Source organism: Acyrthosiphon pisum, chromosome A1 (assembly GCF_005508785.2).
Source record: "Acyrthosiphon pisum isolate AL4f chromosome A1, pea_aphid_22Mar2018_4r6ur, whole genome shotgun sequence".
Classification (NCBI taxonomy): Eukaryota; Metazoa; Arthropoda; class Insecta; order Hemiptera; family Aphididae; genus Acyrthosiphon; species Acyrthosiphon pisum.
The window spans coordinates 19853292-19868826 of record NC_042494.1 but is presented as its reverse complement, the minus strand read 5'-3'; the positions used below and the strand labels follow the sequence as shown (position 1 = coordinate 19868826).

General features: G+C 25.3%; 1 protein-coding gene across 1 annotated transcript; it reads left to right on the top strand.

Moving 5' to 3' along the window:
* Window positions 1–3705: 3705 nt before the first annotated feature.
* Window positions 3706–11772, top strand: LOC100570427 (E3 ubiquitin-protein ligase RNF123-like). Its single transcript, XM_029486157.1, has 12 exons — window positions 3706–3974; window positions 6013–6248; window positions 6355–6465; window positions 6562–6814; window positions 6890–7052; window positions 7304–7497; window positions 7560–7699; window positions 7802–7981; window positions 8072–8234; window positions 8424–8576; window positions 9405–9585; window positions 11565–11772. Exons 1-12 carry the CDS (start codon window positions 3758–3760, stop codon window positions 11698–11700), a joined length of 2127 nt encoding a protein of 708 aa, XP_029342017.1. The 5' UTR covers window positions 3706–3757; the 3' UTR covers window positions 11701–11772.
* Window positions 11773–15535: the final 3763 nt, after the last annotated feature.

Sequence of the window (15535 nt, the reverse complement as noted above, 5' to 3'; positions counted from 1 at the left end):
TCTCTTCCTATACAATTGTGTCAAAAGTTGTTAGCTATTTAGTTATTTATATATTGATTATTTTGGATTTTCTACTACTTTCAATAAATTCAACGTAACTAATGTTTAATGTTTATATTATAACATTATCATAGAATAGTATGACGTGTTTATTAATTTATTTTAGTATAATATGGTTAAAGCCTTAAAGGTTTAACTAATTAAAATGTACAGACGTAGAGTAACCATAAAGTTTTCCAATTGCCTAGAAATATAGAATGGTTTCCATCATGAATTATTTAATATTTTGTCTGCTTTGTGAATTTAAATGTACGTGGAGGAATCAGTTTGACGTATCCCATCAATCAACGGTACTCAAACTTTTAACTGCAATTTGTCAAGAAACCAACACTAGAAAAGAGACAATTGTAAATATTTTTTTCGACAAGATTCAGTACGTACTATTATTTTAAATTATTTTAAATTACATAATATTATATTTTTCACGCTTTAAAAGTTGAATGACTCTCAATGAAAAACTACATTAGACAACACATTTAATTATTTCATAAAATTGTGTTTCTCGTTTTTCAAATAGAATATCATAATTACATAATGTTATGCATAAGTGTTTGTTAATTACTGTATAAAAGAGCCAAGGGAAATAGTTTAATTTAAAATTAATGTATATTGTATATAATATAATATTACAGATTATATAAGTACATTGTATCATCTTTGGTAGTTAGTGTTTGATTTAGGTATTAATTATAGTGAACATGTGACTGATAATAATATATTCTACCAGAAATTCAATTTATTTTTAGCACGACTTTAGATTTATCAACATATACATTTATTTTATCAACATAAAATATTGTAACTAAGTGTAGGGATTTTTTTCCGTGTTATTAACAATTTAAATACAACAATTTTCAACAATTTTACAATCAAATAAACCCTACCTATATGGAGAAACAAAAATATAATTATAACAAAAGTAAAATAAGACAACACAGTTTAATCTTTAAAACTCAAATTTAAATAATTCAAAGTTAAGGCCAATCTCACTGAAATCCACTACATCATTATAGTGTTTTCATTTTAATTACTCAAAGTTGAAGAAAACATAACAAAATTCTAGATAAATTATAAATGTGATTAAAATCTGAAATCTGGTTCCCATTGATTGCTAATTACTGCGAATAAATTGGATATATTTACATTTTAGAATTGTAGTAATTCGTGGTTTTATTCGAGTTATTAATAATGAACAATACAAATGTTAACTGCAGTACTATAAAGCTCAGTTTTCTTATTGTAATATTAAATAAACGATTAACATCAAACAATAATACTATTAGTTGTTATGTAATACTGTTGTAGAAAATGTATAACTTCCATTATATATTTTATATCGGTATAAAGTGGCGAGATAATAATATTATAAAATAATAAATATTGATTAAAAAAATAATTATAAAATTATAACTATTCAATTTTGAGACCTTCTTGTATAAGGTATTTATAAGATTAACGTTCTCCAGTTTACTTCAAACCTTTGCCAATAATTTACAAACATTTGCATATTCATTTTTAGAATTTGCAAAATGTATAGGTTTATTTTAGATAATATTAATATTAATACACAAATATATTGTTGAATAAATATACAATTACAAATTATAATATAGGTACACCGCACACGGTGCAATATTAATCTTTATTTATTAAATACAAATATTATATTTACAATATTAAATATATAATGAATATAATTTTTTTATCATCGAAGAGATATACGAGTACGATATACTTAACGATTAATAACAAAAAATAATACTGAAACAATTTCAAAACTAAAATGAGTAGTAAGAGACGTTAAACTTCATGTTTGAAAATGTATTGTACCGATTTTAATAATATGCTGTTGCTTTGGTGCTGAACATAAAGTAATGTCTTGACAGTTCGTAGTTATTATTGTTCTATATATAATAATATATATTACTACTGTATATATTTACTTGTTAATAATGTCGATGAAAATATGAAAATATTTTAAGATTAAAATATGCCTTTTGTTGACTTCTAATCTATTCTTTACTTATCATCAAATAGTAGATCTTCGTTCTGAATGAAGATAATTTTTTTTTGTCTCATTAAGTTACAATATTTAGGTAAATTAAGTACAATATGTTTAAATCAAATAATTGTATCCACGTATTGTACCGCCGTTTCAATATTTATAATGTTCGACTCACGGCGTTTGATAACACAATAGTTAATAAGTAATAATCAATTTTATATTTATCACTTTGTGCAGTAATAGGTAGGTATATTTGTAATTATTAAGATCTCTGTTAATTTAAAATTATTCTCATAAAAAATGTACCTACGAAATTATATAGGTATGCATTTGAAAAACCTGGACATATTATTATTGGGAAAAAATGCAAAATATCCATTTTATTAAAATATTATACAACTATACATATTATAGGCATTACTGGTATTAGATACATAAAGGTATTAATGTATTACAATAGTTCAGCAAATAATATTAATCTCAAAATTGTGTAATACTGTAATAGTAATTGTATACAATATGCATTAAAAAAATAATTAATTTTATAGATTTGCTCACTTCTTGCATATTATATCTCCATCCGATGAAATGTTCGAAAAAATGATACCACGTGTATATTGGAGTATAGAAAATGTGGATTTGGCGGAAGATATGCAAAACAAATTGGTAAAAAATTTCCTTCAAGACTATAGGAAATGTAAAGCGTCTTACAGCGAAGCGAGTGAAAAAATAAAAAAAATATTGAATCGTAATATATATATTATATAAATACTTATTCACAACCCATATTTATTACATTTAAATAATATTTTTATCAAACAGAATTAGAAAAACTTCAAATAATATTTCTTAAAACCTTACTAAACGACAATGATCAAACGGACACAGTGGTGAGATCCAGAGTTTTATTTAGTAAAAGATTTCAAAGTTTTACCCAAGAAAATATGATTTATTGGAGGGTAAATATTATTATTATTTTTTATCATCGTAGATACTATGACATTTTTAATCGGAATTTTATTAAATTTCACCAGATTTATTACAATTCAATATATCCAATCTGCAAAATTCCAAATTAATTATTTACGATAGTGATTATGCATTATTAATATTAATATTAATTGAACAATACTATACGAAAAGGGTTTCTATTATTATTGGAATTAGGAATAAAATAAAATAAAATATTCAGTACCTACCTAAGTATAATAAACTATATATGATTGAAATCCTATATTATAGGTATTAGAATTTTTTTCGCTCCGTATGGGATCTAAACTCTAATGCAGGGACTTAAAAGTTACCTAACCCCGTTCATATTATCTTCCAATAAGATATTTAAATATTGATTATTGATTAATATATTATATTATACATCAAATGGTTTACTTTAGTTGTACCTAATTCAATTTTTTTAAATTAAGCTACTATAATTTAAAATTCATCTGACAGGAACGGTCGTATAGTAATCTATAGATATTTTAGAAAAATAATTTTGAATATTATTGATGGCAATGTTCTGAATAATCATATAAAAATAAAAATAGCTGTGTTCATACGTTATAATATATGATTTAAAATATTGTGATTTAAGTGTTTTAAATAATATGTTATTTTCAATTTCATTATATTATCTAGAATGATCCTATTTTAAAATTACCGGGTCCGGTATTATTAAGTACATTCTTTCGTATGTCATTTCTATTACGTGAACTATGGACTGAAGAACTAATAGCCGGAGAACATTTAAGAATACACCCAAATATTTTTTATTTGGAGAACTACAATTTTTTTGGAATCGAACGAATTGGAGGCACATTTTCATATCTGAAAAACACATATAATCAAAATATTAAATCGAAACTAGGACCTCCGTTCGACAACCGAAATGATGATGATGATATTGAAAGTAATATTCTTACAAGTGATGTATTTAATTATGGGGACAGTTACCAGATTTCTGATAGCATTAATACTGCGTTCTATATATTTATTAGCTATGATTCAATTTTTGTTTAGTATACATTTTTTTTTTATTTTGTTCAACGTAGGTAATATGTATAAATGTTTGAATTGCAAAGTTGTAATCAAACATTATATAAAAATACATTTTGTGTACGTTGGATGGTAGGCCGGTAGGCAATAGTTTGTGTTTGTATCTCAAATGGAAAGAATAGGCATTTGAAAAAAAAATATGCTGCACTATAAGCTTACCTATATTGGATTAGTTTTTTTTTACAATGGTGTTTATTATTTTTTTTTTGCTTTTTATATCCTGTATACAAAATTTCTACCAGAAGGAGTGCTTTGATTTCAACATTTAGTACCTTATCTTTTAGCGAATTGGATCAAGATGGTACTTTAGAGAGGTCATTTTCCGATTTTCTCAATAGTTATTTAATACCACGGGAAAAACCACCGAAAAATTACGAAAAAACGCTAAAAATGGGATTTTAATTTCTAACGCTTTGTTTATCACCATAGAAACAAATAAAAAATTATAATATTATTATAATATTAATTCAACTTACATGATAAAATAAATAATAACAATATAAAATATCCAGACTGACAAACCGTCTCCGCTCAGAATCGTTTTTCTTATACAATGATATTTTATCATTGAATTCAAGTTTAATACAACCCATTATACAATGACCCACTTGTACAGCAGAGCAACATCCACTTACCTGCTTTTTTTTAAATTTGAAATGCATTATATTATTATGTTGTAATCTTTGAATCCAGCTGTAGGTTTTAGCCGTTCTTATAAGGCATTATCATTTATTTTTTTTTAGTTAATTAGTGTATAACATGTTTTTGGTGAGAAAAGGTTTGTAAATTATTCTACCTTGTAGAATTTATCCAATTAATACAATTCATAACATCTATAATAATGATAATATCATTATTGACACTCAATTAGTAACTACTTAAGCGTATTTTGCTTTAAATGTTATAGGCTATATTTTATAATTCACTATATACTTTGTATAAAAAAAAAATAAATAAAATAAAAAGTCTTGGTGCCTTTAGTGTTTTAAGCTACAGTGTTTAGTTAATCACATTTAAAATTGTAATGATATTAAATTCATCTACTTTTCTTGCGTTATACTTTTATTTTACAATCTAATAAATGCAAAATAATATTTCGTATAAAAATGCTGTTTTCTATTAAAGTGTAATGGTTTTTTTTTTTTTATTGATCTTGTCACATCGGAAATAATACCGTCTATAATTTGCTAATATTTTTCACACATTTTTTGAAGCTTGGATAATTCGACGTTAATTTTAATATTTTCATATTAATTCGCAATCTTTAATAACATATGCTTCTTACCGTTTTCCGTGATTTATACTTTTTTATTCTCAAGCTGCAGTTCACACACCGCGGTTTTATTTGTCCGTTTATGTAGTTCGAACCTTTTACATGGAAATAGGTTATTCACGGGAAAATAAAACCGTAGTGGTGACCTGCTAATAATATTTTAGTTATATTAATAACTTAATTAAATATTAATAAAAGTCTTTTATAATTTTATGCACCACGTATATGCAATACTGCTTACTTAAATACAGAGTGTTACTTTTATGTGCAGTTTATACTGTCAAATTGAATAGATTTAATTGTCTTCACCACACTTCACTCCTGTATTAATTAGTTAATATATTATCGAAATCAAACAGTAATATTATTCATATGTTTTACGTGTATTTAAAATAATAACTGCCTAATATTATATGTTAATTTCATGTCCAATATTATTTAATTATATTATAATATTATCCCGTCATTAAATGTCAAGTGTACAATTAATCACGTGAAATGTTAATTAAGTGCAAGTAACGTTAAGTCATTCAAAATGGTATTTCTTCTATACTTTTTGATTTACCTATAATATACCTACTTATAATAGTCATATAGCGTTATACGATTTTTGTTCAAGTCGACGTTGAGGATGAAATGATAGAAATTAATTCGGCGGCTGGTTTGATTACCGTTTTAACAAGAATCCTTAGGAATAATGAAGACAGAAATGCAAACACTCATATCGCCGATGCTGTCATGAATAGAATATTGTCGTTTGATCATTTGCCTACCGACAAAAAGCATGTATTTTCTGTGTTGCTAAACAATATAATGTGCTTATATCACGTAGCTAGCCATAGACAGTTAATTGAAGTAAGATATGAACGCAACATTATATATCTTAAAGGCGTAGTACGAGTTACACGTTATTAATTATTTGTTGTCATTTTTATTAATATAATATAATGTATTCTTATAGTATGTAGCTTTCAAAGACAGATTAGTCGATTTATCGATAGATTATGCTATAGTAGACTATGAATTAAAAATTTCCAACGAAAACGTGGACATGTTAGAGCACACTCTTAAGGTATTATTTTTTTATACATTTATAAAACATTCACATAATATACGTCTATTGATATATTAAAAACAAATCATATGACATATATACATATTTGTTCAGGACATTGAAAAAAGAATTTGTTTATCTATGAGGCATGTAGCCTGGCTGAAGAGTTTGATATTTGTAGACGCAAATGAACGAATTTTAGAATGGATTCTCTCGATCGTTTCGAACACAGTAAAATATTGTTCAGATGTTGAAGACGAATTGTTCAGATTCGTCCCAGAATTTTATATAGATAATCTGATGGGGTTAGCTGTTTTATTGCCTGATTACACTAACATAATCCAGAAGTTTGATGCTATTATAGTTGGTAATATTACGCGTTTAAAATAACAAGTTGGAACAATCGTAATATCGAGATATTAAATACATGTTTTAATTTTAGCTGAAAAATGGTTGGCCATGTTAATTGCTGAAATATTACTTGACATTTTCAATGATCATAGAATAATCCATCCGAAAACCAAAGAAATAATTGTACAAGGAGTCACTTTGTATTTGACTAATCCTAAATCAGTTGTTATTCTACAATCAGTTGAAAAAAAATCGTAAGACTTATTTATATTATTTAACAATATCCTTCTTAATTAAATCCGTGAAATATTTTTAAAATTTTTAAAATGTTTTTATAATGTATTGTGGTGTACTGATGTATATACTACATCCACCTATATACATTATACATACACCAGATACCTATATCATGTCATTATTATACATGCCATAGTATTACATGGTTTATACACAAATCAACATACCTATTATGTTTAATAACGATGAGAATTATATATTTTTTTAGACGACTGCGTGCTATTAAATCAATTTTAAAACCGACGGAGCGAAAAATGTGGATCAAAACCAATTTAATATTAATGTTAATTTGGTACGGTTCTGGATTTGCATTTCGTTATGTACGACCGCCTCATCTAAACAATAAACACATCTCTACACAAGGAGCACTTGAAGAAATTGTGTTTTCTAACATGGGCACTGGTTATAGTTTTATAACTTGCTTGTACTAGGTAGTTATAATTATTGTGTTTTTTTCTCGACAGTACGACCACCTGCTACCGTGTTACAAAATGACATACGCACGGTTATAGCTCAAGACAAAGAAACAGCGTCTAATTTTATCAATAACTCATTGAATTATCTAAACTGGGCTTTTTCTGAGTTCATAAGTTTATTCCAAGAAGTATGTACGATTGTGTTGATGATATTTATACATTAAATTTGTAAGTTTTATATTATATATGGAACTATATACTATATACTATCACTCTTGCAATGTTTAAAGATAAAAGATATAAACGAAAACCATACTGTTATTTTTTCGTCGGAAGAAGTGAACAAGCTAAAAATGTGTGGTAAAAGTTTTATTTACACTGTAACATTATTACGTGTTATTGAAATGATGATTCATTTTGACCGTAATTTCATAATTGACCAAGAAGGATCACTTGGCAGAGTCTTTCAGGTTGCGAAGAATCCTTGAATTGTTTTTTTTTAAATATAATGCATTAGGTACTTATATAATGTAATACATTAATTGTTTTGTGCTTTTCAGTTAATATGTCAAATTCTCAATCGTATAAATGCCTCATCTTCTACGTTTAGCCGAATTTTGCAATTATCGTTACCGCATATGGAATGTGTACATAAGTTTACAATTCTTGTAGCTACAACTGGTGTTTTGTTATCTATGTTAGACGGTGAAATAAATAAAAATGGTGAATGAACAAGCCTTATATATTTTAAATGTTTGAAACATAATCAGCAACGTCTAAAATATAATATATATACATTATACTTATGCTATTTTTAAATAAAAATATAAATAAGCAAACAAAATATATTTATTTTTAATACTCAAAAGATTTATAAAAATCGAAGCTAAATACTAAGTTTAACGTTATTAGTTACAGAAGAAAATGCTGAAAGACCCAGTAAGATTTCCAGTATCCCAGAGATTACAGATGTTTTAATTTCAGATCCAAATTTTGATTTGGCATCATTGGGCTTTATTATATTACCAGAAATCGAAAATGATGAACCGTTTTCCTTGAGTTTTTGTAATTGATATTTGTATTTTAAAGTATTTATAATTATGTTTTTAATAATATTTAATACCATAGTTATGATATATAACTATATTTTATATGATATATAATTGATATATAATATTAGGTATATATTTTTTATTTTGGTTCCCTTAATTACATTTTTTTTATCATTAAGTACTTATAATTACCTATTAAAGGTCTATAGCTGCTTAATTAAGTACAATAGGTATTGTTTAAGTTTCAATAAATTAATCCGTAATGTTATTCTATATTATAATGTCATTATATATGTCATTAACTGAAAGTTAAACAAACTATATTAATGTTAAGGTCAGGTAAATTTCGATTTATATTCTTATGGAGATTTGGACTAAAGAAAATTACAACAACTTTATATTAAGGACAATTAAAGGTAGAAAGAGAATACCTCAATTAATATCTCTAAATCCCGACATGAATTAAAATAAAAGCTTTACAAATTTACGGTTTCGAAATATTTAAACAATTCTATTATTTTTACATCAATCAATGTTTTGTTAACTAAATAAGAAAAAAATCTAAAATCTTCTCGGAAAATTTGGTATTGTTTATATTATACTATATATTTAAATTATCTTCTTCGCAATAGGTATCTATACAGCATTTCCCTAAAGAATTTAATAACTGGTAATAGATATTACATTACTTTCACCACTTAATATCAGTAAATCTTCGGTGGGCAAATTGTATAGTTAATTATTAATTCAATTTTGTTTACTTTTATAATTAAATATTCGTTAATTATGTTTTGCAGTATATATTTAGTTTATAATGTTTAACATATTCTGTCTTTACTAGATAAAACTTATTTCACTGAGGAAGAACTTAAAAAAGTTGGTGATATGTACCAACATTTGGATTGGTACATGAGATGCCATAAATCTATGGCTTCCAGCATAAATGAGGAGGATTTGTGTATAATATGTTATTCAAATAAAAACAACGTTACTTTGAGACCGTGTAAACACCAATGCTGCAAGTGAGTTCATGTTCATATTATAGTCAACTTAATAGTTATTATAAATCATAATAATTTTAAAAAGTCCTAAAAATTGTACTCAATACTCATTATAGGTATAACTTAAAACAATTATTATAATATATGATACTATATAAAAGCGAAAAATACGTGGGCAGAATACATTAAATGCATGAAAAGTCATGTGCTTAACTGCTTACTTACATAAATTAATACTATAGGTAATGCAAATTAATTTATCTGAAAAAATTCACAATCCTCATATTAAACATACTACATTTTTTATAAACTAAGTGGCACATAATAAGTCTCTGTGGGTTATATAACAACATTGGGGCTTTATCTATTTAATACTATTTATCATCTCTTTTGAAAGAAAAGGCGTTCTGGGAATCAAAGTTTCCCGAATAAAATTATATAATCGCTGGTTGCCCGCAGTGCTGCCAGTCAAATAATTGCGATAAATTAATCTAAGGATAATACCTTGTGTTAAAATTTGCTAGTGGATTATACATAATTCCTTATACAATAAGGAATATCTCTTCTTTTACAGTTCTAACCTCTAATTGAATTATTATGTACCTATATATATTAATATATTAATATATTATTATGTACTTACATTTAAATTTTTTTTATAAGTATTTAAAATTCTAATTTTGACAAAATAATTGTAGTTAAAAATTATAATCTGTAACCAAAAAATAAAAAAATATATATAAACGTAGTTATTTTTTCAGACATTTAAAGTTCAAATTTGGACAAAATTACATAGGTATTAAAACCAAGAGTAACGATTTTAGTTATTTTGTTGTAATTTAAAAATATTATTCGTGGGTACTTGAAACTTTTAAATTATATTATTATATTGTATACACATTACACACAATGACATTTTCAAATGTAAATTTTTCGGAAAAAATTAATTTAACTTGCTGTTGTAGTAATACCTAACTGCAGTAAAAAAAATTTAATCACAATTATATCATCAAATATACTTAGTGTCTTAGTAATATTATAGGCTGACTGACCGTCTTCGCTCAGAATCGTTTTTCATATACAGTGATTTTATATCATTGAATTTATATTTAACAGTTAACACCCACTTACCTTCTTTTTATTTAGCGAAGTTGGGGCTTACAATATCTATTATTATACCAACAATATACAGGAGATTGATCAAGCATGCTTACTTCCTTTTTCTTCTCCAACAACGCAGTTATTCAAAATCTGATTTTTGGGATTTTTAAATATCCTTACTTAAAGATCATAATACCATATACTAAAATTCTCTAGTTTTTTGTACTACTTTTGGAGTGTCCTGTGGAGATAAATACATACTTCTGTTTTTCGAATGACAACTTACATTTTATATAAATAACGAACTAGTGTTTTTGATAATGGATTTGTGAAGATAAGAAGGCAGTGGGCAATTAAAAATTTAAGTAATTTTTATTAATCCATCAATATTTATAATTTATAAAAATGGTCCAGGTATAGTAAATACCAGATCCAATATTACATCTATTTTATATTTTTATAAAACCAATCTTAAAGACTATTATCCTTAATATGAACATTTTAATAACTAAAAAACTATTCATTCAAATTTTGAATAAAGTAAATCAATATTAAAAAAAAAACGATCTACTAAATAATTTAGTACGTTAAAAAGGGGTTCTCATTTGAATAGCAGAAGTTTGTTTCACCACAGGACACTCCTTAAGTGGTGAATAAAATCTCAAGAATTTGAAAATACGTCCTTTAAGTAGGTAAGTATATTAATTATGCTTGGTGAATCACTTTGTATACAAAATGTTTTATAATATACATTTATGTAATTTTTTCCTATGCTGAGTACTCAGTAGTTTTTTTGTCACTGATATTAAATACGTAAATAAGAACTAGGGTAATCGTGATTTTATCTTGTACTTTAATTTGAACATGTCAATATACAAATTAAATTTCGTTTATTTCAGATTATGTATAAATCATCACGTACTTTATTCACGTGTTTGTTTTTACTGTAAAGGAAGAATTGAATCAGTGGTGGATGCTAATAATTCATCGATTGTAATACATGATTTTGGAACTGAACCCCCACCGTTATTGTGACCCAAAGAACTCAACTACAGACCAATACATATTTATATATCATATACATAATACATATAATAGTTATTATTGAATAAACAATTGAAAATATTTATATTTATTATTAGTATATTTATATACTATTGAATTAAAAAAGTTAGGCATTAGATATGTCAAATTATGATCGATAAAACAATCTAGCTACCTACTATTTAATGATTAGGACTGGGATTTTGATGCAAAGGCATCTTTTTTCCTGATGTTTTGAAACGTTGATCTGTAAGTATAAAATGGGTTTTGGGTGATACTGATTATTTTAAAGTATTTTTTATTTTGCATTTTTTTGCATTTTTTGACAAAATTAACCTTAAATGCATTTTTTAGGACATTTTTCTTGGTTTTTAGAGCATATTTCACAATTTCTTCATAAAATAAACGAAAATTGTTGTGATTCACAAGAAACTTTTGGCAAACTGCTGACGGTACGAATAATAAATTATATATAGTATCATATATTCATATATTTCATCATAGCTAGGATTTTCCACAAAAATTATCACCATTATGTTATACCTATTATGAATTATTATTTTTATCACACCATGCATACATACATAGGTACAAGTTATCTTCTCTAACAATTTTATTATAGCTAGGCATATCATTATACAGTGCAATAGCGATTTTGTTCAGGTTAGTATTAATAACAACTAGCAAAAACAAGTTAAAATATTAAAACTTTTTTTAAAATTATTATTTTAGAATGAATGATTAAGAAAACAGAAGCATAAAAAAACTAAACAAGTAACAACTTACAATAAACAAAAAAAAATACATTACTGCTGTAGTATGATTAAAAATTTTTTTCTAATTTTTAAACTATAATAAATATAATTTAAATGCATTTTTTAGTGCATTTTTTGAGTTTTTTAAGTCATTTTTGCATTTTTTAAGGGCATTTTTTGAAATTTTTTAGAGCATTAAAATCCCAGCCCTATTAATGATATTAAATAATTTATATCAAAATAACTATTGCAGATCGGTAAAAAAAAACTGTGAAATACAAAACATAATTAATTTATCAACCTTTAAAAACATATACACACTCGTTATAAATTATCCTTAAAGTTGATATTGACAAGTATAAAATCTTCGTTCTTCCTCAGCGTAGAGTAACTTTCTAGTAATATTTCTAATGAACATGAATAACAGAACTGTTACACCATATGTTATTTCTTGTTACTAGAATAAAAAATGTATTATTTATTATTATTATTGTTATATTATCTTAAATGCTTATAAAAAAAAAAAATGGAATAAATATTTTAAATACGTGAATGGTAATTTATTTTATATAATATATAAGGTTTCATACTTTTTTTATTACCGATAAATACAAAAAAAATCTTAAATACAAATTTAATAAAAATGTAGCAATTAATTAAATAATAATAATGATTTCCGTTTCTTTGGTTAAACACTTTACAGGGCAGAAAATTAACTGACACCGTTTAACGAAGGTTTGTGAATTGAACAAAGTCAGCTCTTTCTGAATTTCCTAATCATTTTCAAGAAATAAAGTACAAAATAACTGAAGAAATCCTAAGTACCTATATATGATATTAAATTTGAATACAATTTCGACCATTTTAGGCTAAACCTTGGCTCAAAATTGATAACAAAAAAATACAATAATGCATTCAAATTTTAAGAGGGACGTAAACAACCCTTAGTTGGTCTCTTTTTTAATATGCATCGAGTTTAGAGTTATATTGTATTTAAATATTATATAAACTCTTAAGTATAGTACCTACCTATTGTACAACGACATTATGTTTAGGGATTTATATTTTACTAAAACCCGTTTTAAATACACCGGTTATTCTTCGGTTGAATAATACAAATTAAAACGAATATAACAAGATCAATCATTTTGTATTAAATACATAGATTATAAAAATATTATAGTTTATAATTTATTAATTTAAAACCATTATTATTTTATTAACTAAACCATAAATATCAAATATTAATAAGTTTTTCTACCCTATTTAAAAAAAAAATGTCTACAAGCAAGTCAAATTAAATTTTTATGGGCGTTTGAAATTCATATTTTTACAACATTTGATATTCACTCGATTTCTCACGTAACGATTTTCTTATTTTGTTGTAATTAAAAAACGAATGACTGTAGATACTTGAAAATTTCACTAAATGTTCATATTAATATTTTCTATATATACGATAAAATGTTGAAAATTATATTTGACTCTTTTTGAGCTGTTTACTGACATTGTCAGTTTTCAATTTTTTTAGTTTTGTTTTCTATAAATATCAATAAAGTTTTAATTATATGTTGGTCCAAAAAGTGTAAAAATTTAATACAAGGCTCCTGATATATTGTAACAATAGCAGTTGAAAAATATAAAAAATACATAGGCACAATTTTTTTTTATAAGCATTTAAAGATCGAATTTTGACAAAATTTATCGAATTTTAATTTGAATAATTATTTTGTTGTTAAAAAATTATAAAATGTTCAACTTTTATATCTAAGGATTGAAAATTTAAAACAAGATTCCACGTAAGTAGTTAATTCTGTTACCAAAAAATCTAAAAAATACATAAGCACAGTTTATTTTTATAGTAATTTTAAGCTCAAATTTGGACGAAATTACATATTAAAAAACCTGAATAACTATATTAGTTATTTTGTTGTGATATTGTATGATATTATTCGTGGGTACTTGAAACTTCTAAAGTATACTATTATATATCTATGATAGTACCACGATTTGTTGTTCAAGACTGCAGATATGACGTGTACCTGTTTTGCCTATACAAGACCCCGTTAAAAAAAAATGTATTCGGTCTATTGTGACACCTGTTATAATCACTGTCATTGTGGCTCATAAATACCGACCATTCGCTTCACAGACTCAAATAGTATACTCATACTATTTTAATTATCAATTGGTTGATGGCGATTCTGGATACCGAAGTTAAAACGGGGGGTTGATTTCATATTACATTATGCAATTTAAGAATATAATGAGTGTATCGAAATATGGAAACTGTCTTACAATTTGACATACTATAGAGTACACCTATATACATTATTTTTTATATCACAGTATTATTGATCCACGATGGTAGTATTAATTTGTTCGGGTTGGTTGAATATTTATTTGTTATATTTATTTATTTAGTTGTCATTCATGAGGTCCGTCGATATAACTTTTAACGCTAACAAATAAAATTAATTTACCACTACACGTTAAAATTATTTACATTAATAATAACTCAGAAATATTGTGGTGAATTAATTTTAATATTAAAAACAATATTCCACATATTATCGTTACTAAGAAATGACCAACATTTTCAAAGTTCCTAGTACCTACTATTAATTTGTACAACCGAATTATTAATAAATAAATTGAATTGAGTTTGTACATTAAGGGGATTCGATACCGTGATTTTCTGTTTTCGTCTAACACACGCGTGACATAGTATTTTAGACGTGTTTTTTGCCAAACATACCAATTGATCTAATGAAGCGATAAGAATTCTGAAAACAGATTTGAATTCATCATCAAGTCTACTTGAAATCGACTTTCCCACATTTTTGATATGATCTCCCAAATTCCAGAAAAATTCATATAAAAAAATTTTAAAAAAGGTGGGTAAGTGGATTTCGCTCTGCTGTTCAGTAGGTTACAAGTGGGTCACTGTATAATGGATGGTATTAAATTTGAATTCAATGATATAATATCATTGTATAAGAAAAACGATTCTGAGCGGAGACGGTATGATAGTCTAGGTATAAGACATATATTATATTAGGTACCTTATA